General features: G+C 40.6%; 3 protein-coding genes across 3 annotated transcripts in view; 1 reads left to right on the top strand and 2 right to left on the bottom strand.

The window, feature by feature from the left end:
* itsn2b (intersectin 2b) overlaps positions 1-8,197 on the bottom strand; it is a 30,412-nt gene extending 22,215 nt beyond the window's left edge. Inside the window, exons 1-2 of the mRNA XM_080494403.1 lie at positions 8,008-8,197; positions 60-118 (exon numbers count right to left, since the gene is read on the bottom strand). Of these exons, the coding sequence (XP_080350529.1) occupies positions 60-66 (7 nt within the window). The 5' untranslated portion in view covers positions 67-118; positions 8,008-8,197. The remainder of the gene's footprint in view (positions 1-59; positions 119-8,007) is intronic.
* A 1,319-nt stretch (positions 8,198-9,516) lies between these two features.
* On the top strand, positions 9,517-16,784 carry gcfc2 (GC-rich sequence DNA-binding factor 2). The gene is made up of 18 exons (XM_080501676.1): positions 9,517-9,837; positions 10,027-10,125; positions 11,472-11,672; positions 11,826-12,074; positions 12,410-12,510; positions 12,692-12,843; positions 12,977-13,160; positions 13,698-13,821; positions 13,908-13,959; positions 14,077-14,171; positions 14,369-14,568; positions 14,686-14,830; positions 14,972-15,093; positions 15,208-15,284; positions 15,818-15,884; positions 16,000-16,146; positions 16,257-16,393; positions 16,518-16,784. Exons 1-18 carry the CDS (start codon positions 9,522-9,524, stop codon positions 16,648-16,650), a joined length of 2,601 nt encoding a protein of 866 aa, XP_080357802.1. The 5' UTR covers positions 9,517-9,521; the 3' UTR covers positions 16,651-16,784.
* An 848-nt stretch (positions 16,785-17,632) lies between these two features.
* LOC308133520 (saccharopine dehydrogenase-like oxidoreductase) lies at positions 17,633-26,182 on the bottom strand. Its single transcript, XM_080500934.1, has 12 exons — positions 25,904-26,182; positions 24,020-24,132; positions 22,548-22,628; positions 22,056-22,185; positions 21,865-21,914; positions 21,618-21,748; positions 20,952-21,069; positions 20,490-20,609; positions 20,252-20,308; positions 20,050-20,161; positions 19,526-19,607; positions 17,633-18,767 (listed from the first exon to the last, which is right to left on the bottom strand). The coding sequence occupies exons 1-12, from the start codon at positions 26,100-26,102 to the stop codon at positions 18,677-18,679; spliced, it is 1,284 nt and encodes a 427-aa protein (XP_080357060.1). The 5' UTR covers positions 26,103-26,182; the 3' UTR covers positions 17,633-18,676.
* Positions 26,183-26,305: the final 123 nt, after the last annotated feature.

The raw sequence follows: 26,305 nt of genomic DNA, 5'->3' as shown, positions 1-26,305 counted from the left end.
CTCACACTCACACATGCACACACACACAGACACACACACACACAGTGCACTGGCCTTACCATTCATTTTTGCAAGTGGAGAACTCCCAGTGGCGTCCTCAGCTCCTGCTCACAGCCATCTGCAAAACACACAGTCACAGTCCAGTCATCGGTCAATACTGCAGCTAAGAAAGGACAGCAATGTCACTGAGAGGAGGGAGAGAGAGAGAAAAAAAAAGCAGCTGGAGGAACAGAGACAGATTCTGGTAAGTCAGCAGAGTCAAACAGGGCTTCTCCTGTTTCCCTCAGTCAGGAGCACGCTGGCCGCCTCCCAGGTCTTTGAAACCACTAGGACTTCATTCAATACTATTCTCGTGCAATGCGTAGTGGCCAGAGAGACCTCTGGTCAGCTGGATTAACTAAAACTTGTACAAAGGATGTGTAATGCAGTGGCCATATAGACATAACTGTTGTGGTCACTCACCCAGCACCTGAAAACACAGTTTAACTGTTATGACAGAAAAGAGGAGCACTCACCGAGACTAAAAAGTGAACAGCACCAATTACCAAAATTAAACAGACGTGAAAGATAGCTAACTAATTATGCTAACAAAAATAGCATGAATCTCAAAACCAAAGTATGTCTCATGGAAGACTGCAGAAAAACTGTGGCCCAAGAAGACAAAAGGCTTTGGAAAATTGCAGAAAAAAACAGTTCAAAGTGGTATTGATGAGTTGTTTTTTTCTAGGATATTCAGATTTTATTTTTTTTAAATAGTTAGGTGTGAAATTTTTCAGAATGTACACTTACTTCTCTACACTAAACCTGAAGAAAAAAAAAATATTGCCATTATTCATGGGTAATGATGCCATCATATTACTGATCAGCGCCTTCATTACATCAAACTGGCCCGTTTGTGTTTGACATAAATGTTCACAAATGACATATTCCAATATTCTCAGACCTTTGCTTGTTTCATCAACTGATTTATTAAAATACCACAAACACTTTAATGGATCACCGACACGTTTAACCTGAGACTTTAAGGCTTTGCATTAGTTTCGGTGCCAACAAATAAAGTAGGTAACGTGAACATTTCCATATGCTTTCCTTGCTGACAAGATTTGGCATGCATCTTTCTCAGAACCATAACTTCTACACTATTCATGAAAAATCACGACAGAAATGCAGAGAAATAGTGCACTGGATCACTATGCTGGCCCCCAGGGCTTCCGCGGTAGGATAGTCAAATCAAAAATCACACAGTAATATTGAATGACTGCCCGATATTGAAAGATAGTTATTTGAGTGGAGTAGAATCATTCATTCACTGCACATCAGACAAACACACAGCCGTAAAATCAATAAACAGTATATCCAGTTGGCCTGAATAACATTCTAGCCATAAGAGGGTTAATATTACATAGAGCAGCTGGGAGGAAGTTTGTGGTTGGTCAAAACACAGCGCATGTGCTAGACTTTGTGTCTAGAGACCAAATGTACCATACATGATCTGCTTGTTGACTAAAGACTGGTATGTTGTATTGTGCTGGGTTTGCCAGTATATTTAGAAGCCTTGTGTGTGACTGCAGCACTGTTCAGCCTGTCCAAATACAGTTGCCGCAAAATGCACTTTTGTTCGTGCTGAACGCCAGTGGCGGGCCGTGCATTTCAGACCCAGGTCTTCACTAGTGCTGGTCTGAGTCAATCCACACCTCAATAACTTTTCTATGGCTACAAAAACCATGTTGCTGCAGAAATGCAGTATAAAAAGCTTTTGCATCACAGATAGACACTTGTGTAGCCAGAATAGTCCTTTACGAATGAAAAAAAAATCCAAGTTCATGTCTCTCCTGCTGCAGTTGAATAAAAAAACGGCTGCTTTTCCAGAAACTTCTGGGGGTCGAGGAGGGTGACACACCTCAGCTTTTCGTGGTCTTGAAAATAATATAATGGCAAATAATATAATCCTGAATCCTGCCATGGAGTTTGTAGTGAGCACTAGTAAATTGCACCAGACCTCCGTGCTCTGGGAGTGCAGCGTTGCGTTCAATGACCTCTGAGAAAAGTCTGTCTTGAAAATTGGTTTGACAATAAATCTGCAACCAAATGTCTTTATCTTCCCCTTTAGTCATTTGCGGTTGACAAAACCACTAACAAATAAATAAATATGTTTTTGTTCGTACGGCTCGCTACAGATGCAGCTCGCTAGCGCTGGAGAGTGAGCACTCTGACCATCCAATCAGAAGGCTTGAATACACTGAAGTCACACTAGGTCTTCTCGAAGGCCTGAGTCGCCAATATCAAAATCTGATTGGTTGAAGCAGCAGCGTGACCGATGTTTGTTTTACACCGCAGCTGCCTGCAGAATCGAATGTGAAGGCCTAAGACAGATGTCTTTACCCTGGCAACAGGTGATGGCTAAAATGTGATTGGTTAAAAGCTTTAATATGGAAGTACGTGTCTGGAAGCAACGCAGCCGGGGAGAAGCGATGAGAAGATGCGGACAGACCATTTGGAATTATTTAATAAGTATTCATGGGCAAAATATAATCAAAATCAGTCTGTGATTCAGATCTTTTTCTTAGGCCTGCAGAGAAGGCCTTGAAGGCCCTAATAGCCCGCCACTGCTGAACACCTTCCTATGGAATTCTCTCTGCATCAGCCCGTCCGACTCACGTGGTGAAGGTGGAGGAGGAAAAGGAGGAGAGAAATTCCAATCTCTCTGCTCAGCACTTCCCGCCCGGTAACCTACGGACACAAGCATTTCCTCGTCCGACAGGAAGTGATCATGGATTTTAGCTGAAGGGCAGCTTTGATGTCCCAGTAAATTTATTGGCGTCACAGCTGTGGAGTTTTAACTGAGGAAACGCTACAGAACCACAAGTAATTTTTAAGAAGAAACAATGCCAAGCTTTGACTTGTGAGCTGATTAGAGCTTTGTGTAAAACAAGATTGAAGAGATTTAAGGGGACAGAATGAGAGTGATAGCACACAATGTCTGAGTGTGGTCTGGCCAATTCTCTCACAAAGGCTGAAAACAGCAAGGGAGAGATACTCATCATCCCTAAGTGACCCCCTAAGGTCCACCTCTTATTCAGTCTCTCCCTTATTTTTTTTGTGTATTTCTTCTTAAACACATTTGATTTGCAATGCGACTTTTCACAGTTGTGTAGAAGCCCAACCATTCAAGAATGAAAGTCAAAGTATGAAATGTTGAAATTACCCAATATGCAGTACTGTGGAAACATTTCAGTCCTCTCAGACAAAACTGTTTTGTCTGTTGGTTTTGTATAATAGAATAGTGGCTTTCTTACAGAAATCCTTTAATTATTTCCACAGAATTGCATTTTTCATATATATAAATATATATATATATATATGCAGATTTTTTGTGTGATCTGAAAGTAATCATACTTTATCAGTAAAGATCCACCACACTACACGATGAAAGACTTAATGTAATATCAAGTAGTACTACAATCTATTGTACTCAACATCGGCATCAGGATGTCTGATCATGTCGAGTCTCCAGTTGTGGAATGTAACCTTTAGTAATGCAACACTGGAAGAATTTGAATGAATAAGTGAAAGAGCGGAGGACGGCCGGCTTTATGGTTTACTATTTCTCGAGTGAATGAAGAGTCTAACGCTTCCTGGTGGGACAGATGCCCGACAGGCAGGCCAACAGAGCAATGGACATTTTGCCAGCCCTGGAGCCTCGAGTTCAGTGGCAAACTCAGCTTTGCAAACCTCATGCAAATCAGTCAGCATATACACAAAGAAAAACATATACTCTTAGCAGAAGCCTGGGGCTGCAAGATGAATAGAGCAGACTCATTATTTGCTCTGTGTTAAATCCTCTTGGGGAGAGTTGGGGAGGTGGTCCACCGGCAAGGCTCCACCTCACCTGAAAACTGACTTTATCTGTGTTTTAAGTGATGCAAGACTTTGAAAAGAAAGTAGAAAAATCAGCCACTAAGCTTACAGGAAACCAGCGACGAGTGATCCACGGTTTGATGCACTGATTTGAAAGCATTTACAGTCATAAAAAAGGAGTAGAGGATGTAAGAAATATATGATATTATGTACTATGGAATACCATGGTGGATCCTTTATGTTTAGCAAAATGTTGTATCATCCCTTTAACCCACAGGCAACATCATGGCAGAGGGCGAGTCGCAATATAGTCTAAAACCTAATTGATGCTGTAATAAGTTCTCCTAAAACATCTCGGCCTTTTATGACAACTTCCATCCATCTTCTACACCATTTATACCTCGAGCAGAACAAAATAAGATATGGCAATTTTTAAGTAGAAAATGGATTACCAACTGATTTGGTAGTTCTTTCTAAAAAAACAAACAAGCCATGAATTGATATTTTCTAATGGTATAACGCTGTTGAGAGGTGGAGTACCATCTGACCATGAGTGCACAGGGTACCACTGTACAAATAGTGAAGTGTTTTGAAAAGTGTGAACCAATGGCGGTTATGTTGAATCTAATTGTAATTCCCACACTGATGCAGCCATCCCCTCACTGTTGTCAAGGTTCAATACAAAAATAGATACATGACTCACACTGGCTCCAAACCTGTATTTTAAACAGCTCTTGCACAGTCATGCAGAGTTGTTGAAACATCCAAGTAAGCTGTCCAAAGTTGAACAACTTGAAACATTGATATCCCTCATATTAGTTTATTACTATACATATATATATATATATATATATATATATATATATATATATATATATATCATGTAATTTCTGCTCCACTGCAGCATTACGAAGTCCAGTTTAAAAGTTGCAAAAATACTACTTATCAATAAACTGTGGAGATGCAGAGGGCAGACTAATTCACGAGCTACCGCCAAAAACATTAACACCATATCACATATCAGCCGTCGTCAAACCACAAAAAGCAAAACCTTATCATTCTTCAAACTTAGTACTGCCGCCGAAAAACAACCTGTCAATCTATCTGCGTTTACTGTAACTTCACGTCTTCTGTGGAGCCTGGCAGTGCGAGCCACAAGAAAACATTAACAAACTTCTTCAGCCGACACTCTCTTAGGGCTAAAATGGCTAAACTATTTTCTGACGGGAGAGTGGTGATAGTAAAAACAACACCTCGCTCCCTTATGATGTGCTTCGTCTCTCCACTTTCTGCTGGGCCTTGTGGGTCAGACCTCACCTGTTCCAGTCCTGCGTATCCTGTTGAGAGTTCAGGACATTGCTGCCTCTCAGTTAGTATATGCAACACTGCAAACTGTTGGATAAATAGTATGACTGTCGCTGCCCTTACCAGCAGCTTGGGACGCTATGGGCTATACTCTAAATGTGTCCATCTCTCAGCTACATTCACCTTCCTGCCATATGACTTTAAACTGCTGAAAGGAAACGAAGACTAATAAAGATCCACACTGATGGGACATTATCAAAGAACAGAAACATCCTCTCTTTCTCCATTTCCACATTCCCTGAACATCTTTTTGGCGTCCTCTTCCCCCCCCCCCCCCCCCCCCCCCCCCCTCTCATCTGCTGTTGTTCTTTTTGCTTCTTAAGCTGCACTTTCCCCGTTACGTGGCCCTGGTCCGTCCTCGTCGCTGCCGTCTCCTGCACGGCCGGCCTGTGAGCACGCTGGCCGGCCACTGTTGCTCTGAGAAACGATTGATTTTCAGCCGCCTCGCTCACTGACCTCACACCAATGACATCAACTTTGTGCACAGTTCAGTTTCGACCCGATGGCTCTCGTCTTCCCTCTGTGTGGCGATCATTATAAAACGTATTGTTTTACACCACTCGTTCTCACCTGTTCGATATCATTTTGTACTACCTTACTCCTTCCGACCACTAAGGTCACTTTTCAAGTGGCTTTGTCCATGGAATATTTACACAAATCCAACTGATGTGCAATAAATAACCGATCTATCAGTAGTGTTTGTTCAGAAAGTGTTGTCAGAGTGTTTAAGATTGAGTCTGATTAATTTTGTTTGTAGTGCCAGGTTTTGTTTTCTTAACAAGCAAGGTATGCCTCTCCCTCTCTTCTACAGTCTGCCTTGAGCCTCCCTGAATAATTGAAGTCTATTTGGCTATGACAAGGCTGGAGAAAGTAGTCTTAAAAAAAAGGAATTTTGCAGTTAAATGCACATATCTATCTATCTATCTATCTATCGATCAAGAGGCGGCTAAAAAAATTACATTAACCAAACAAATGCACTCATCAACTAATGCTTGGATGATGAATTCCTAATCACAGCACTGCAATTGAAACTTAGCCAAAGGTCTACCACATTTGATGTCATAAAATAGCAAAGACTCATTCACAATATTTCACAGCCAACGAGTGGGCAAATGAACTGGAGCTTGCCAAACGTTTCACAGTGCTAAACAACATTATGTGTGTGCTCCTGGACATACATGCAAACACAAACATATAAATCACTCATACAAATCTTGCTTCCTATAAAACTTGACCTCTCAATTGTTTCTAAACAGAACAGCAGAGTAAAACAGAAGCATTGCTTATCGAAGTGTTATGAAACACCACTCGTCAGCGCATGTCTCTGTCTTATTCATTCTCAAAGGGAACCCTCTTATATGAGTTTTCTGTGCAAACAACAACAATAATAAAATACTCTCCCTGATCTTTATTGCATCAGATTCTTTCATCAAGGTCTGGGAACAAATGCTTCACCACAGAATCTGCATCTGTGCCGAGTCTCTCAACTAAAAGTGACACAGCTGTTCCCGTTTGTTTTGTGCTCCACTCATCACAATACAGACAAACAATTAAAAACATACACATAAAAACGGTTCTGATTGCCTTCAACTAATGTGGAATTAGTAAGACACACGCTAATAGACTTGTGGTAAAGAGCAGTAACCCCTCTCACTGCAGTAAAAATAAAATTAAGGACCCCATCTTTTGATCCACCCTGTCCAGCCCCCCCAAACACACTCACTCACACACTCACACACTCACACACTCACACACTCACACACTCACACACTCACACACACACACACACACACACAAAGTATCTCTTTGGACTGAGGGAAAAGCTAGAGTACCTGGAAACAAAGCAGGTGCACCAAACTGATCATGGAAAGGTTAAATGCAGCCCCTTCTTGCAGGAAGGCAACAGTTAAAACTACTGAAAGCAAAAATCTAATCAGCACTCGATTAATTCTCTTCTAAAGTTTTTTTGATTATACTATCTTTTGACGACAGCTTCAAAATGTGCATGTCTGTACTATTGTGGATCATCATAACAGTACATTTATTATATGCCCGGCTTTGATAAACATTGGACAACTTCAATGTAAACAAACGTATGGGTTGATTGTAAAATTAAGTGAATTCTTGGTTGCTAGTTGGATTTCAGTGGTGCAGGAGGTGAAGCTGGTGAACTTTCATCTGAGAATCTCTATGGGACACAAAGAAACGGTCAATATATCAGAGCAAAGGCATAACTGTGGCTCTTTCCGTCTCTGTGTGTGTGTGTGTGTGTGTGTGTGTGTGTGTGTGTGTGTGTGTGTGTGTGTGTGTGTGTGTGTGTGTGTGTGTGTGTGTGTGTGTATAGATAAACTGATAGAGTTACATTCCCTGATCACTTGTCACCAGTCAGTCAGACCTGCCTGCAACCTGCTCGACGGGTTTCAGCAGAGAGGAATTTATGAGATTTTTTCCTGCAAATCTTCTTTTTCCTTTACACACTGGCCTCACAGAAGAGGTCAGTAAAAAAAATGTCCTCAACCAGCACGCCGAGTGAAACCAGGACTTTAAAAAAACAGCGGCGGACCTCAACTCTGCACCCAGTTTGTTTAGAGCTCAGATGAAAAGCATCACCCCTTCCAAAGAGGTTTTTTTATTTCTATCCACACACTAATGTAGGCACACATCTTTTCATAAAGGGGGAAACCCAATAAACCCACCTGAAGCCTACAAATCAGGCTGTAGAAGCTTTAATAAAACAATATCAAAGTTACACTCGCGCTGAGACAAGCAGTTTCGTGTTCATACCTCTCTCTCTCTCTCAGTCGTCAGGAATTACCCACACTTCCGAGCTTTCCAGTGGTTTAAAACTATCCTCCACACGCTTTCAGGACGGTTCCCCGGGATATGCAGAGTTTAATATCCACCGAGAACTCAAGGGAGACGGAGAAAAGTGAAGTTTGGCCAGCGTTAGAGCTCCGAGGACCTGTTGCTGACAGCTCGGTGTGTCACAGCAACAACATGGCTGACGACGAGTGATCGGAGCCTGTTAACGTCCGACCGTCCAGGGAGGAGGGAGGAGAGAGAGAGGGAGGGAGGGAGGGAGGGAGGAGAGAGAGGGAGGGAGGGAGGGAGGAGAGAGAGGGAGAGGGAGGGAGGGAGAGAGGGAGAGAGGGAGAGAGAGAGAGAGAGCAGATGGAGAGGGAAGAACAATTGATGAGAGAAAGAGGAAGTCACTGGCGCCTCTCGTCATTTCTTCAAGGTGCTCCAGCATCGTTCTATTAAACTTTAATGAGTGTTGTTGCCATTGAGCGATTCTGAGGCAGTCTCACATTTTCTTTCTGGTGAAGGCAGACGTCCATTAATAATTGTTCACAAATGTGAGATCTACTTGGTAGAATGTGTGGCAAAGAACTCCTAAATTGTTCCGATTCCAAGTAAAGTTTAGAAGATGTCAAATTTATACAGGCTGTTAAGGACTATCGGCAGCCAGGACTCCTAGTGGCAGTTTGGAGAACTGCAAGACGTGTGATTTCATCAGGGGTGTCGAGCTCATTTTATTTCAGGGGCCAGTTTAACGTTAAGTGGGCCAAACCGGTAATAAGAACTTCAAAATTGGGACAGAATCAAAGATGTGTTGAATATGGAAATATTAACAGCAAGGTTACAAAACAAAGTGAAGGAATTTGTATGTAGGGTGACTATGATCAATACAAACATAACCACCGCACAATTGACCTACTTAATTATTTAGAACACACTTTCATTAATATCCATTTGTTTGTTTGTGTTTGTTTTTAATGAACGTATCTAACTTCTGTATCTACAGGGTCCCTTTTTGGTTGATGTTGTCACTTCGTTTTTTTTGTTTTTATGTCTTTCTAAGCGGGTATTGAAAATTTATGTATAACATAAGAATACTGCATATACCATACACATACGCTTATTTGAAGAAAAAAAATGAGTACAAAAAAGAAAAAGGAAATCTAATTTCAAAGTAATCACGGTACTTTCTTTACTCATCTTATAGGATAACCTGCGTTGGTGAAAGCAGGCCTGCAAGTTAAATAAATAGATTACCTATAATATTCAGTATAATTTAAGTGTTGGTATTGTAATTCTATTATATTGTAAACCTTTACAGTGGGGCTGCATTGTGGTGTTGTTGTCAACACTCTCTTGCCTCACTGCGTTGACAACATGTGAGCTCATGTTTACGACACACATTACCCATGGTGCATTGCGGCTGCTTTACGACCCACCACGGTTTACGGCATGATTTCGTCCATGGCGGTGTAGGCACAGCGGAGTAGCAGAGCGAAATGTTCAACAAGAAGCCCAGGCGAAACTTTCGGCAGAGAAAAGACAGCTCCGGTGACGACGAGGACGACCAGAAGAAGACCGGGGAAGAAGAAGAGAATGAGTCAGTGACTCGGTCGGCGGTGAATAAACCTCTGAAAGCGATTCAGGGCCGCGGCATCTCCTGCAACTCTAAGCGGGAAACAACGCGTTCGAAGTCAGCGAGCAGTGATGAAGAAGACGGGGCGACCCTGGAAGATACGAGGGAGAGGAAGGAAGACAGGGAAGACGTTTCCAAGAAAGCAAACTCCATTCTTAGTTTCTCTGACGATAAAGAAGGTAACTACGTGTCAATGTAACCAATGGCAGATTAACGCGAGAGGCGGTGGTAACAACAGTAATGTACATTAGTCTGTCAACAAAATAACCCTGAAAACGATTCACTGGATGAATTTTTCATGTGGAGGTGGTATTCGGACTTTATTGCGACCACGATAATGTCATTGATTCCCTCTTTATGTCTTGCAGTCGATGAGGAAACCTTTAGATTAAAGAAATCGGTGGATAAAGCGGTGGTGTTCCAAGTGAGGAAGAAGAAGGAGGCGCCATCAGCCAAGACGACCCATGGTACAACAACTGAAACACATCTGAAGCACTAAATGTAGTTATTGGTGACAGGAGAGCCTGTCTTACTATGGGCAACAATTCAAAGATATAAGCTCAGGCACTCGATCCCCCACTATATAAGGATTCTCCAGCTTTGCTTTTACGTTTGGGAAAAAAAAGACAACGTTTTTAAGACATAGGTTTAGTTTTCAATTTTCCAAGTGAATAAAAAAACCTGAAAAAAAACGACCCACAAGTTGTTGTTGTAATGTTTGATATTGATATCGATGTTTTTATAGAAAGGTACAGAAAAAAAAGATTGCAGATACAGTATTTATGGTTTGCTGAGAGTTTCAATCTGTTTCGGTTACTGTTTATATCAAAGCAAAGATTTTCACTTTTTTTTTTTTTTTACCCACGTCTGGTTTTCGCTGTGGCTCTGTTGGTATTTTCATCCCCCATGTTGCTCTTTCCATGTGTCATTGGGCAAATCACCAAACCTCAAGTTGGCCTCCTTTGGACGTTGAACACACTTTCTATTGCAGCTTTTGGTCTGTCTGGGTAACTGAAGTTTAGATTCAGATTCCGACACCTTTATTTATCCTACTAGGGGCAATTCATTTGTAGTTTTCCCAGTGTGTACATTTACATGCATGCATGTCATCACTCATTTAATCTGTCAGGAATTAGCAATTGGCATAGGGAAATGTCAGAACAGAAGGAATCAATAAAACAAGACAAGATAAACACTAAGCAGACAGTATAAGACAATGAAATGGTAAGAACAGTAATAAAAACAAATAAGACAAGGATAATGCCATTCAAGAAATGTACAGCTTTCTTTTGGCCTGTCATTGTTCTGCCTATAGTCAATGATCAGCTCCCTAGTTTATTTTTAACGCATTTAGATCCAGGAAGTTATTATCGCACCATTTCACAAAAGCAGGTAAGACCTGACTGGTGAGAGTCTTGACCTTGAAGAAGACTCAGGAGGACGGTGTCATCTGATAATTTGACAATATAGCTGCCTTCCTGTGATGTTCTGCAGCTGTTTGTGTACATGATAAAAAGCAGAGGGGACAGGACACGACCCTGAGGTGAGCCTTCTGCTGGACGTGTGTCTGTTCACCCACACCTGCTGGTTTCTGTTTGTTAAAATGTCTCAAAGCAATACTAAAAACTGAGCAGGTAGATTAAAATACGACGCCAAGTGGTCAATTAAAAATGTGAAGCTGCTTCTTATTAAAAGCCACAGAGAAGTCGGCGAGTAAAATCCTTCCAAACCTTAATGATGCAAATTGCCTAGAGATTGCTGAAGCAGTGAAATCATGTTGTATACTAAGTGAACTGCTTTCACTCTTTTCCAGCCTCGGGTAGCGGAGGTATTCCAGCACCAAATTCCCCAGACCAAGATGATGGTAGTCTATCTTCACCTCACTCTGTGGACCATGGTGATGACAGTGACAGCGATAGTGCCAAAAGTGAAGATGGTACCAGTGATGAAGATGGACTCAAGTCTCCCTCAGATAGCTGGGCCTCAGACTCCAGCCATTCTGCTGTTGAACGTGGTTCGTATTAATGTGAATGTATATATGCTTTTGTGAAAGAGAATTTCATCGATAATGGCTTGGCTACATGACGCAAGGAGAAAATGCACTTTTCTGAGAGTCTGTTTGTTAAATTGCACATTTATGTGCTTTTTTTTTTTTTTTTGCGGATAGCGGTTATTCCCAATGCCAAGCAGATTGAGGCCGCCAGGCAACACCGGCGTGCTGCTCGTGCCCAGAAAGAGTACATTCCCCTGGGGAGAGATGGCCACAGCTCGGCCGGCAGCACTCCGGATCACTACAGCAAGGATGATGAAGACGAGCGAATTGATGGGGACGACGACGAGGCAGACGATCACGAGAAAAGAATCGAATTTGCACCCCGGTTGAAGAGCATCAGGGAGAGGATCGCTGAGCAGATTGGTATGAGAAGGAGTGAGAAAGTACAAGGAATATGTGGAGGGTAGAAAGAGATTACAGTAACGGAAGTATTGTAAATAATGAGAAGACTGAACGTTGTTGGAGGAGTGACCCGATGTTTTCAAGCGCTGAGTAGTAAAATTTTCTGTTAAGCTCATAAAATTCTATTTATATTCCATGAAAGCAATGAATGATTGGATTAAACTGATAATGGCTAAAATGAAACTGTAAAAGTGAATGTTTGGGTTTTTGTAAATTATTTAGAATGGGACTACCTGAAGAATCTGGATTATTTTAAAAGTGACTGGAAAACTGACATTCTTTTGTGTATAATTTAGGGGGAAGTGATTGTAGCCTCTCAGGGACTGATGGGGAGGAGCAGGAACTTTGGGAGGAGACCCAAATTGGAAAGGGAGTAAAGAGACGACCAGGGGAGCAGGTAGGAAGAACCTTTAAATCATTGTACCTTTTCCTTGTTCTCTTTGAATCCTTATTTCTGCCATTGTTAAAATGGCATTCTCATTATATATTTTCTATACAGTATGTTTTCTCATCAGTCTTGTCAGTAGTGTAGTCAAATCCTGCATTATCATTTCATCCTCTTATGTTTCTCTCCTCAGAGCCCATCTGGCAGCGAGTCGAGCAGCTTCAGCTTCAGCAGCAGCAGCAACAGACGAAACGGAGGAAGACAAAAGAAAAGACCAGGGGTCAAAGTCCCAAAGACTCTGCCTCCTATCACTGTGTCTATGGTCAAGAAGAAAATCACTGGAAAGTAAGTTTTTAGTAGTGAGCAAACCCAGTTGAAATATCGCTGTTATATAACAGGTTGGTTCAAATTGATCAGATTATTTTGTTTTTAATTTTTCTCTCACCTCTTTTTTTTTTTTTTTTTCTCCAATTCTTAGATTAGATTCCCTGAAGGAGGTGCACAGGGCCCGCCAGGCAGAGTTGAGGAGGATGGAGTGTGACGTAGAAAATGCGAGAAGCTCTTTGGAAATCCTGGAGGAATGCTCCTCGGAGAACCAGCTGAAGTTTTATAGATCCATGACGCTGTACATCCACAACCTGGTGGAGTGTCTACAAGAGAAGGTCTGAATATTATACCCGCATTCTGTTCATCACCTGTTAAGGGTCACATACAAGCAATAATGGCAAATCATTTCTGCAGCTAATACAATAGATTAGTGAAATATTCATCTTCAAGAAGGCAGTACCTCATAATATGAGGAGGTTGCAGAGCTTAAGAATGTTCAATGGGATGTTGTTTCATTGATTTTGGTCCCGACTGTATAGCATTATAACCTCACTGACCTTGAGAGATGAATAATATTACACGGAATTTTTGCTGTCGGTTGGTTTTGAGTTACTAAAAATCTCAGTGTAGTATTCCTGAACCACATGTGATGGGATTTAGAAAGTATACTAAAACACCGCTATGTTTGTTTATCTTCGGCACTTTCTTTAAAAAAAATGAATTGAAGTGAGCTTTGTTATGGTTGTTTAAAAAAAAAAAAAAAATTTATTATTCCAAACCCATCACTAGATTATATCTCAGAATGAGTTTCATGCAACAACCGAACTTTAAATCCCGTTTGATTTGAGTCCCTGACAATTTGTACCTTACAGATTGTTGAGATAAACTCTTTAGAAGTGGAGTTGCATACACTCCTGTGTGACCAGATGGAGGCGCTGTTGGCTCAGAGGAGAGAGACTGTCAAGAAGCGAGCAGAACACTTGCAGCAGCTCAGCTGTGAGTAATGTCTGTGTGGTCACTGGTGGTGAAGCCAACTCTATAGATTGTCTACGGATTGAACATTTACTGGATGTCACTTGCAGATAACTCAAGTGAGCAGAGTGGAAGTTCAGCCAATGGAGAAGAGACTAAAGGGTAAATGAAAAAAAAAAAAAGAAATCTTAACTGTTATTTAAAGCATGCATTTTTGAATGGATGTGAAAATAGTAGCGCATCTTTCCTGTTGAGCACGTCTGTTGTTTTGTTTACCAGTGATACGATTGTCACAACTGAGATGAACTCTGGTATTCCTGAAGACACGCAGTCTTCTCCAGAAGAAGAGGAGGAGCAGCTGCAGAAGAAAATATGTAAGAGCTTGCTTTTAACTGTACATCTGCTTTTAAGAGAGGGGGGGGGACTGAAATTCAAGTGTATATTGACATTACTGCAACCCCTCTTTAAGTTTTATTCCTGAACTATTTGTGTGAAAACACAAAAGTAGTATTCTGACAGGAAGGATTATATCTCACACGCTCTTTTTCATGACTTTCTGTTCCCGCTCTAGCCGAGATCCTATTGAGGTCACAAGTGGTATTTTCCGATGTCCAAGAAGACTTTTGTAGTGTAAAGAAGATTTTGTCGCGCTTCGAAGAATGGCGAGAGTCCCACTCCGAGTCCTACCACAGTGCATACATTTCCCTGTGTCTCCCAAAAGTGCTGAACCCCATCATTAGGCATCAGCTACTGGCGTGGAACCCTTTAAAGGTACTTGTGACGACAACAAAACACAGAAATCCTGCTACATGTACACACCGTTTTCATATTGCAAGACACGATATTGTTTTAATGGTCACCATGATCTTATATGTTTGTGTGTTTTAGGACGCCAGTGGAGACTTTGAAAACCAACCGTGGTTCACGGGAGTGGAGACATTTTGTCACGGACATGGACACGAAGAGCTCGAGAACACAGACCGACAAACTCTGTCGAGTATCATAGAGAGGACTGTCCTTCCCAAAATGACAGGTTAACCCTTCATCTCTTTCTCTGGTTGACTGGATTTAGCAACTGAAATATGAAGTGTTTAGCTTTTAGATTTGCCTTCACACATACTGAACCCTGACACCATGCCTGTTGGGGTATCATTGTTTGTTTTTGTTTTCGTAGCCTTTGCAGAGCTGGTGTGGGATCCTCTGTCTTGCCAGCAGTCGGTCCGTCTGTCTGACGTTTGCCACAAACTGAAGGAAGACTTCTCCATCTTTGAAGGGGAGCAGAGTAAACCAGTCAAGGTGATGCTGAAGCACTTTCAGTTTGAGTTGTCTTCCCCTTTTCCTGAACAGAGATTCAAGACATTTGTGACGGTGTGTTGTGACAGCAGATTATATTTGTCTCCTGTCATCCAGGCTTTCATAGAGGCTGTGGTCCGCAGGCTTCGGAGCTGTGTCGATGAAGATATCTTCATTCCTTTATACCCCAGAAAGTAAGTTCTTTTTTTTTTTTTTTTTTTTGGCTGTTGGTTTTCTACTTTTGCACTTGTTGCATAACCAGGTCTTCTTGTTGCGCAATCCATTTAGATTTTTTTACCGTAATTTCCGGACTATAAGCTGCTACTTTTTTGATACGCTTTGAAACCTGCAGCTTATAAAATGATGCAACAAATTGCCACCAGATCCAACCTGTGCATGTAGATACATGCTGTTTTTAGCGCCTCTCCTTCTCCAAAACTTGCCCGAAAAGTGATATTTCTGCTCTTCGTGAGCTCGTCTTGTGCTGCTTTCTGTGGTCCAGGAATCCAGCAGCTGACGGCCGTGAACTGCTGGTGTTCATGTATTCAGGTGCATCACATAAAGCCGCGTGCTGGACTCCATGGCTAAGACATTTTTTTTGCGGGTGCAGCTTATATCCAGGTGCCCTAAATAGTCCGGAAAATACGGTATTTAGTTAAATTACAGGTCTGTCATTTATGAAGTTGCTTTTTAAATACATTGAGAGTACGTATGCGTGTTCATACAGGTTTTTAGAAGACAGGATGTCTCCGCAGAGCCGCTTCAGGGATCAGCAGTTCTGGACGGCCATAAAAGTACTGTTTAATTACTTGCAGAAATTGTATTATGCAAATGCCAGTGTCAACCTGCTGGCAGAGTAACTTTTTTCTATGCTGCTGTTTAGTAACCGATTGTACTATGATTTCTCAGCTCCTCGCCAACATGGGCAGGTGGGATTCGCTGCTTCCTGACTCTGTACTGAAGGAGCTGATGTTGGACAAACTGCTGAACCGATACCTGATGATCACACTGTGCAGCCAAACACTGTCCAGCTCTGCTGGTGACGCATGCAAAAAGGTATTCAAATTGAGTATTTGTAATGTGGGATGTAGTTTTTCATTGAGGTTATTTGATAATGTACTTGTTTTTAATCCGTTCAAGCTTCATGCAGCTTTCTCCCTCTTAAGATTGCAGATAGTCTGCCGCTCTCTTGGTTCGGGGGAGAGACAGTCTGTCTGCCTCAGCTCCAAAATTTCAGAAACTACATTGTTCAGAAAGTTCATACCGTCTGCAAAGAGCAGCCTCCTGGAGATCCAAACACCAGGTACGACGTCACAATATTCCAGCTATTTGAGGAAGTTGCAAGTTCATTTCACCCTTTATTTGTGCAGATATAGTACATTTATAACAGTGTACCTATTGTAACCCAAACCCTGTGTCTACTGCAGGTCTGCTGTGGCAGAAGAGCTGAAGCTTCTCAGTAAAATTCGGTGCCACGACTCCATTATGACTTTGACGCAGAAGTATCACTTTGAAGATCTCATTTATGCCCATCAGCTGCTGAACCAGGACATGGTGTGATCAGCGCATGTCGAAGAGAGAATGGATCACACTGACAACAGTAGGAGGAGCCGCAAAGGCTGAATAGCGACACGTGATCCAAATGTTTTTCTAAAGAAATGGCCACGAAGAACCACGTCGTCAAAATTAGATGATTCCCGTTTTTCAGCCATCCATATTTTTTCTGTGTGAAAGAGAAACTTGTATATTTTTATGAATAAATATTTGAATTTTGGTAAAATTAGTTTTACGTGGATACTTTTTGACGTCATGTTTAAGGGCTGAGTGATATTAAAGGTCTACTTCAAACGGGTAACAAGGCCAACACGCTAGAGTACATTTAAATTATCAAAGAGTGAAATAAAACTCATCTTTCCTTCTATTTTCATCTTCTCACAAAGCTCAGAAGAATTCTGAACATTTTTCACTTTTAACACACTGCTGACCACTCGATAGAGCCGCTCATGGCAGTGCAACTTGAAGATGCGTTTGTGATCCTTTAACTTTAAATCGACCATCATGGGATCTTGGAGTGAGCGAAGGGGATCTAATGACGGCTACATTTTAAATGACTAAACAACTGCAGCTCAAAGTTTCAGGGAGAAAAAGACGAGGTTTGATTCAAATGTGTCTGGGATTCAACCAGGTACAGTGGCTCATTTTTAATAACTTGACTGCAGGTGTGTGTACGGTCATCTCTCTGGTGGCTCTGAATGGCATCCAACTTGTCTTGTGTTTTACCTTTTACACAGAATCTGATGGGTGGGATACTTTGACACAACTGGAACCTGAATGACTGCAGCGTTGTCACAAACTTGATGAAAAAGTAAATACAAAAGATGGATGTGAGGAATCGGAGATTAAAAAAAAAAAAAAAAAGTCACTTAATCTACATCTTAGAATTATGCCTAATAATTTAAATGACAGATTAAAACTCTTATCCATTATGAATCTTATTTGTGTTGCCGACCCATTTGTATGAGAAATACGAAAGACCAGTAAATATTTGTCAAGTCTGTTTTATTAACGAGGTCCACATGAAGCAAATCACCAGGAGAAAATCCCAAAACACCACTTATCACGTGCGCACAAGTCAAACAGAGAAATCAACATTTCTACTTTGTGGGTTAAATGTTTCACGGCCTTGGAAACGGCAAAAACTTTTAGATCAAAAAGAGTTACAAGTTTCATCCACTACATGGAGCAGCAGAGAGGATCTATTCACTTTCACACAGCAACACATGCTGTTTGGTACCAAAGCAACTGGATGCATTTCCCGACGAGGCTCTGAAGCAAACTGGTGAGGATCGACCATCACAATACTGAACTAAAGCTGTAAATGTTTGACATGAGATGTTTTAGTGAGCCCAGCTTCGTACCGTCCTTGTACCTACGATGCTACAGCCTTTATATATAAAAAAAAAAAATGAAGCTTGGTCTCCATACAGTTCACTACATCCGCAGTTTCCTTTTCCACTGACGTTTCCTTTGCAATCACACGAGTCCCTGCAAGAACCATGAAAATGTTCTCATCTACAGCAGACAGCTCATAATTATGGAAATCTCAGGTGGTGTCCAAAATGAACGACATGACCGATTCAATTTTGCAGACGCGGCAAGATTAGAAATCCTACCGAACGCATAAACCTTTGTCTCATTTAAGCCCAAGTGTTATACAGCAAATTTTAACCATTTTAAATTTCAATTACAAAAAAAGTCATTTATCGTCAGTGTGAAGCAAGAGGTAAACCAAAGAGTGCCCATAGTAAATATTAATATGTTATTGGCAGACCATGCACACACACACCATGTTTCAACAGATCAGTTATTTGGCTGCGCCGTGTTTTGCAGGCAGAATGTTAACGGTGCATCCAGGACAATGCAAGAAGTTGGGAAATTTCTGACGACATGAAAAGTATGAAAATCTCAAGGCAACATCACTTATCCTGGCACTTTTCTGAAGTTGGAAACTTCCCAGATGTTATTCTGCATATCAATGAGTGCTCACAAACACTTGTGGAGTACGGCATCAGGGATGGTACAACCTTTAGACCACAGAGAACTGGACGCCGTGCTTGTTGAGGCGCTCGATCAACGTGGTTTTTGCAAAAGCTGCTCCTGGAGCGTAAACTCCTCCCCTGGAAAACACAAAACCGTGAAAATCAAAATAATGCTTTATGTACAACTTAAGATTCATCCAGTGACTTTCCTGGTATACTTGAGAATGGGACAATTTCACGAACGTTTTTAGGTTTTATTTACTTTATGCGATATTAAATGTAGTATAAGGCTGGATCAATACTTGCCACAGGCCATGATGATCAAGTAAAGAATGTTTGACAGCCAACATTATTAGCAATTAAAAAAAATTACTCTCATCATCTGTTGATGACGGGTACTTTTTTTGTAGCCAGGTGTTACAAGATCACCACAAGTGAGTCAATCTTTTGTTTATATGGCAAATGCTATTTGCTTTAGATTCAATTCTCTGGTATGCAGACTGTAAAGGCACAGAGTGATCGTCCTATGAAATTTGCATTTAAGTTACACAATAATACTGTCACCTGAGTGACAAAGCTTACAATTAGGGCTGTTCAGGCCACCCTGGACCTTTTTCTAGTTAAGCTGCAACAGACTGCTGAGATCGAAAGGGTTCGGCAAAGGTTTCTTCCTGTTAAAGGGGAGTTTTTCCTTTTTCACATTCACTCGTGCGGAATTCTTGGGTTTTTCCTTTACAAAAGTGCATTGAAATGACTGTGTGGTATTTGGTACTATAGAAATAAAATGGAAATAGTCAAATTCAACTAAATGCAGAGGACAAAATTAAGCTTTTTTCATTAATAAACTACAAGAATTATGTGGATATTTGGCAAAAGGAACAGATGTGATAACTCACTTCTTGGGCAAAGCAGGGGTTTCATTGAGGATAGTCAGAGCAGACTGCACCATGGTGATGGGTGTGGCCACATATCCAGCCTCTGGAGAGCAACAGATACAAGAAAACACACATTAGCCAAATAGAAACAAGTCAGCATTAAATGGTAAATGCATTTTACTTTTATAGTGCTTTTCCACCGCGTAAGCAGTCCCAAAAGCGCTTTATTAAAGTTACTTCAGTAGCTCTTTCTTAGTTAATAATGCAGCTTGTGACTGTGCTACCTGCACAGTGGTGTAGTGATTAACACTCAGGCCCGACAGTGAGAGTTTGTACATCATCTCTCTCACTGGGTATTGGCCAGTTTTCTTCCCAGTCTCAATACAAGCATTTGAGACACTAAAATTGCCCATCGGTGTGAATGTGAGTGTTGTGATTTGATCACAAGACTGTTTTCATTTGCCTGTATCACGAGTTTCGGGTTAACTACTTGAGATCGAATTGTGTTACTGCCTCTATGTGACTTCTGCTAAACTTCCACTTACCTGGTCCCTGAACCAGTGTGCGGATCTTGGCGTTCGGTCTCCCCTTGGAGGGGTCTTGGTCCTCCGTGTAGCCCTCTCCATACAAGGCAAACTGGAAGGATGAGGCCTCCATCTGAAGAAGTACACACAAACCAGACCGCTCATTAGCATATCTTTCAAAAAAAAGTATTATTTACAGATGGCTGGCCTGTCCACACTATACCTGCTTTCTTGTTGGTCCTGCTTTTGAGAAAGCTCCAAAGGAGAAGAATTCGGGGTACTGAGGAGGAAGATACACAAATCAGACATGTACAGGGAAAAAAAAAGAAAAGAAAAAGAAAATAACTACTACTAAACAATAATCAGTTGTGATCACAACACCCCCCAACCCTTAAGTTGGATAAAGTGGTATAAAAGATGGATGGCTGGGAAGTGCGATTCTACATGTTGGGTTTGTTTACCTTCATGAGAAGGTTGCGTCCAAAACTGAACTTGACTAAGAGCCAAAACATCATGCCGGCAAATATCAACTTGATGACGTTTCCAACACCTCCGACCCCGGCATAAGCACCGTACTGGACCTGTGGTAGATAACAGAGAAATGGTTATATTGTTAAATAATTAATTATTGAATGCTATGGAAATAAAGCATAATAAGTGACAAAAACTCCGCATTCATGTAAAAAATGCAAGAATACAAAAGCCGTTTCTGCACCCTGTGATGCCTAATTGGGTCATTGATAAGTAAACGTGCCACCAAATACAGGTTTCTTCCAGTAAAAAAATAATTTTTTTTCAAACACAAAAAACTCCCTCTTATTTTTGAAACGTTCAGCAAGTTGAAGGAAACGTAAAGACGGTGTGAATGTAAATGACACAGACTGTCTGTGCAGAAAAACAAAGAAACATGGAAAGATCATGACCGGTGTGGATTGATATTCCTCTGCCAGGAAGCGCTGACTTCTCTTCACAACGGAGGGATCCGATCCCATGAAGGGCACAGAGTACTGCTGGATCTCATTACTGAAGAACAACGCTCCCCTAGAAGAAAAACAACAACAACAAAACATAAGACAAGGTATCAAGAATCATGTCACATAATTCACTCATATGGACATTTTTTTTGTCCAAACAGTGAATCTTACACCTTATACATTCAAACTTTTGCCAACTCAAAATATTATATTCTACAAAATAAAACCTATGTTTAGATAGGATCAATATTAAAGCCTACATATTGCCTGTATTTTTGTAATTCTCCAAAATAAAACAGGTAACGGGTATTTTGGGGGAAAAAAGTGCAATCTGACAACATGCTAATTTTGGTCATTTCTGTGAATACTCATCCAAATGTATAACAAGAAAAAAATATATTTTATACAACATGTGAAGTTTTAAGAAGATTTTTTTTTTTTTTAAATCTGTCAGTTCAATTAGATGTTTTTCTGCCGACATATTTGTCACCTTTATTTCTAACTCAAAGTAATCAATGCAGTATTTCTCCTATCACAGGCACTTTATAGCATTGAAGACATCGGATTTGATGGATTTTTGGGAAGAAAAGCCTTCTGAAGGACTTAACTGTGTACCTGCGTCTGAGCTTTGAGCCGACGGTGGGAAGAGGCTTGTGATTAAACTTCCTCCTCAGATTTTGGAGCTTCTGGCCGTCTGCGAATCCATAGACGGCTGACTGCCAAGTGCCGTCGTGGATACATCCACCCTGACCGAAAGAGTAAACAGATGCGCACAATCATTAGAGACAGCGTATACGTCGCTGATCACGACAAGAAAAACGGCAAATTTCTCAAATATACTCCCGGGAGCATCGTGACCTACTTCAGGTCCTGAACCGACAGTCAGGAAGCTCTCCACCGCAGTCAGTGTCCCTGTGGAGAAACATCCAGTGTGAAAGAAAAGCCAAGAGACAACTAAAACTATACCTGTGAATCGGTGTCAATGTGAGCTTCAGTATCAATTTCACTGCATTAATGTATGAGCGTATGTGTACACGGTGTGCAAGGGAATACCTTTGAACTGGTCTCTGGTGAAGATGACGCCCATATCAGCAGGGATGGAGTCAAACCCGCAGCTCCCGACGATGTACAAACCTTTTTCAGCCGCCTGGTTGCTGTAGTTGAACTGCATGCTCTCCAGAAACTATTAACGGGCAGAAAAAGATAAACACATTTTTGAATGACTCTTCAGTCAAATGATTATTCTAGATTTGATCATTTTTGCTTAGATTTTCCACACTGGGTTTTTAATCAATACTGACCCTGGAATCTTGTTTTCTGAAACAACTTAAACAATTTAAAATGCATCTGTCCTGATTAGAAAAACCTGATAAAGCAGTTCTTAATATGGCTGTTGTCAGTTTAAGTTTTTCCAAAAAATGCTAAAAATGTACTGAGAATACTTCAAATAACTTTGATGGTATGACTTCTTTAGCACAACCATAACAAGGTGAACTAAAAAAAAACCCCACATGCAGCACACAAAATGGACGATGCGAAACACACCTGAGGCTCTCCACAGATGTCGATGTAGTGGGCGCCATTTTCCACGCAGGCTTTGACCACGGGCTCTCCATAGAATCTGTACTGCAGACACACAAAGACGCACGTGAATCAATTCATATCTGCTGAAGCTTTTACCAGTGTGCAGCTCCACGTTCCAGGTCTCAAGGCAAACCTTGAAGAACTGGTTACACTGTGCTCACAGGTTGTACTCCCCACTTTAATAGGTACATCAATCATATATAAAGAACATTTTAGCTTGGTTTCTAATTATTGCACATTATGCATTTCCTTTTGAAAACTTTTGTTTATTTTTTATTGGCGTGTAAGTAAAATAAGTAAAATTTTTACTGGTTTTTAAACACCATTTTTTTCATAGTCTTTGTATTTTTTCCAATAATTGATTACAATTTTTGAAGATATTTTTTAACCACTTTTTCAACTAATCATAATCATTCTTAGTACAAATTTTGAATTTTGTTCTTTTATTTTCATCTTTTTTTGTTCAATTTTTTCAGATTATTTTGTGAAATGTCTTTATATCATATGAAAGGTGCTGTATGAATAAGGTTTCATTGTATGGATTACAGTCACAATGAATGAATGAATGAATAGCTTTGCCATGCATTGGGGCATGATGAAAATAGAAATGCTTGTCATTCAAACATCTTGGCTAATGGGGCTTTTCTGTAGGTAGTACAGTGTTTACTGAGTGTTTCAGGGAAGCACAAGTTACATAAGCAAATTCAAATATTGCTGACTTGCATGTCATCAATGGCTAATGTTTTTTTTTTTTTTTTTTTTAAGCACATAGAAGATGCAAATTAATGTTGAAAGCAAAGTCTCCTTATGGTCATATGATGAGTATTCTTGTCATGAATGGATTTTCTTAAGTGTGTTTGTTTGTATGCCATCAACTCAAATTCTACCTACAACTGAATCTAAATACAGTTTGTGTTTCTCACTTGCAGGACAACATGTGCTGCTGCTGGCACTCATTCTTCAGGCTGTTTTACAATAAAAGGTGTGGTTTAAACATTACTTCCTCACCCTACTTAAACCAGTTTTATTACATTTAAACACATTTATTAATAGACATCTGGAAAACAGAATGTTTGTGCACCTCAACTTGAACCAATGTGGTAAAATGCTGCTGTGAAGAATTTCATCTGAAACATAATCCTGAATGTTGCTACAGTGCTGGAAACCAACTCCCCATTCTGACCTCAACACAATGTAACTTATTGTAAGCAACTCAGTAGCCCTCATTGTTCAAATCCAGGCTTGTGCGTTAGAGAGGATCCCAATGCAGACGAAGAGAGAAACAGATAGAAGATTGAGATGATTTGATAAACTACAGAAATGCCAACGTTCCAGTAGCGCAAGAATAAAACAGGAAAGCCATCGACATCGCCAAGTTAAAAAAAAAAAGGAAAATAAAAACACAGAACATTTCTATGGCATCTTTTACTTACAGGCCCCACACAGCTGAGAACAATCACAGCCTGTTTGCACATGGCTGCCAGAGAGTCCGCTTCTTGTACATCTGCCACAATGATGTCCACCTCCGTCCTCAGCTCAGGCTTACCTGCACAACGAGCAAACGCACAGACGCAGACAATTAGGCGTGCCATTTGTTTCCCACACTTTCCAATTCTGTGACATTAATTAATCAACATTCCAAACATAAGTGTAATTATTTATCCTGTCACAAAATGAGTTAGATTTTATTAAAGTTTTATTCTATTAATGTCCAATAATTAATTTACTTTCATCTTCTGCCAGGTCACCCAACACAATTACACTCCAACATCAGCCACTATTACAATTATTGCCAGGCAACGTTGCAAAGTGTGCATATTGTTTTGTTTTATAATAAAACAAAACATAACATTATATGAGCCCGAACATTGATTTTACACTACAAGTATTGAGGATGGATTAATTACACACTAACGTTTACAGAGTCTGTGGGCTCAGCCTGAATTCAGATAATTTGTTCATTTTTCACTGACAGATAAACGCTACTTAAATATGAACCACGGTCAGTCAGATTAGCTACATCGAATAGGTGAACATATCACATAATCTTATATTTTGTGTGAAAAATTGATAGAGATTGATATAGAGAGAAGATACCATATGTTAACAGTGTTTTTCTCATGGAGATCATTTGTAACTGAAAATGTACAATGAATCACAGTATATCATTTCCTCTACCATTGGCTGAATCCACCAGAAAATGTATAGATTATAAATGATGGACCAACACAAAGTAGACAGGACAGGTGACGTGTGGACTTTCTATGAGACCTTGCACAAATAATAGTCGTAAGCTTTTAAATCCTCTGGCAGAAACAGAAACTATCTACATGCGGTCTTCAAAGTTCAACCAGCTGGTATGTTCCATCAGCTGTTGCACACTCCCTGATGAGAGAAGACAACAGGAGGGGAAAACAGAATAACTCAGTAATCCTCTGGAAAACTACATAACGTTCATGAGCTGGTTGCAATCAAAGTTTCCATGTTTTAAGTGCTGCATTGTAAGTTGCTCTGGTAAATCCTGTCTGGTATTTTGTGTTGACATGATCAAACATAGCTTAAATAGTGGCAGCACTATGAACAACATTATTACAGATACTGTACATAAGAAATATAACTTGGGCTGATGCAATTGAACATAGAATATTATAGTAATTGTGGGGGTTTTTTTGTCCCACAAGTGCAGGGTCCTTCAAATTAAACTGAACATAGAACTCAGGTCTTAAACTATTGTGTGCGTGTGTGTGTGTCTGTGTGTGTGTCATATATAAAGAAATAAAAAAATATATAATTTTTTAAATCGGGGCAAGAGAAAAGTTAGACATGGAATAAATTCACCAATGCAGCTGTATTATTGTTGTTTATTTCATTTTGTGACACCAATACCAACAATTACCCTGAAAAACAGAATACCATATTCGAAGGTTGAACTTTTTTACTGATTTTTACTGACCAAATGTAGGCATGAGACCATAAATGAATCAAACATATTTGATAATAAAACAATTAATTCTCAATTTGATCGGATCCACGTAGATGTAGTCCGTTAAATAAACCCTAATCAACTGTGGTTGCACCATCTCTTGTACTTTGGAGTTCAACGTTATCGGTCAAAGTCGTGTCATCTTGGACAGATTTCTCAAGAATGGTCAAAGTTAAGCAACCTCTCTTTGTCAGTGGAGTAACACAAAGTTTCCTTTGTGATCGTGATACAAATTCAACGGCTGACTGTTTGCATGAGCTTTCCAATGAGTAGAATTATCAAATGCATTTATTGTTTCAGCAAAACTTAAAGAAAACACTGTTCATATACATACTGAGGACTCCTGCGGCCTGCTCCAGAACTTTTTCCAGCTTCTGCCTGCTTCTGCCTGCCACTGCCCACTTCAAATTGCCTCCCGGACCCTCGGACACTGTCCGGGCCAACTCCTCCACAACGAACTGCCCCGTGAAACCGGAGGCTCCGAAGATGACCAGGTGGTAGGGTCTGCTGGAAGAGGTCTGGATGGACGCCATCGTGTCAGGCTGGAATAGCTCCCTGATCTCCTGTCACCTCTCACCGCGGCAGAGTGACAGCACGGAGCGCTCAGCGGCGCTTTTCACTGCGTCCACTTCCCTAGCATCACTGTGCTAATATTTGTTGTCGTTTCAATTACCCAGACATTACCCGACGTGTTGAATTAAATTTACAGATTGTAAAAAAAAATACAATGTTGGTT

Source organism: Blennius ocellaris, assembly GCF_963422515.1.
Source record: "Blennius ocellaris genome assembly, chromosome: 1".
Taxonomy (NCBI): Eukaryota; Metazoa; Chordata; class Actinopteri; order Blenniiformes; family Blenniidae; genus Blennius; species Blennius ocellaris.
Note: the sequence above shows the minus strand (reverse complement) of the source record. Positions and strands in the feature narration are given on the sequence as shown.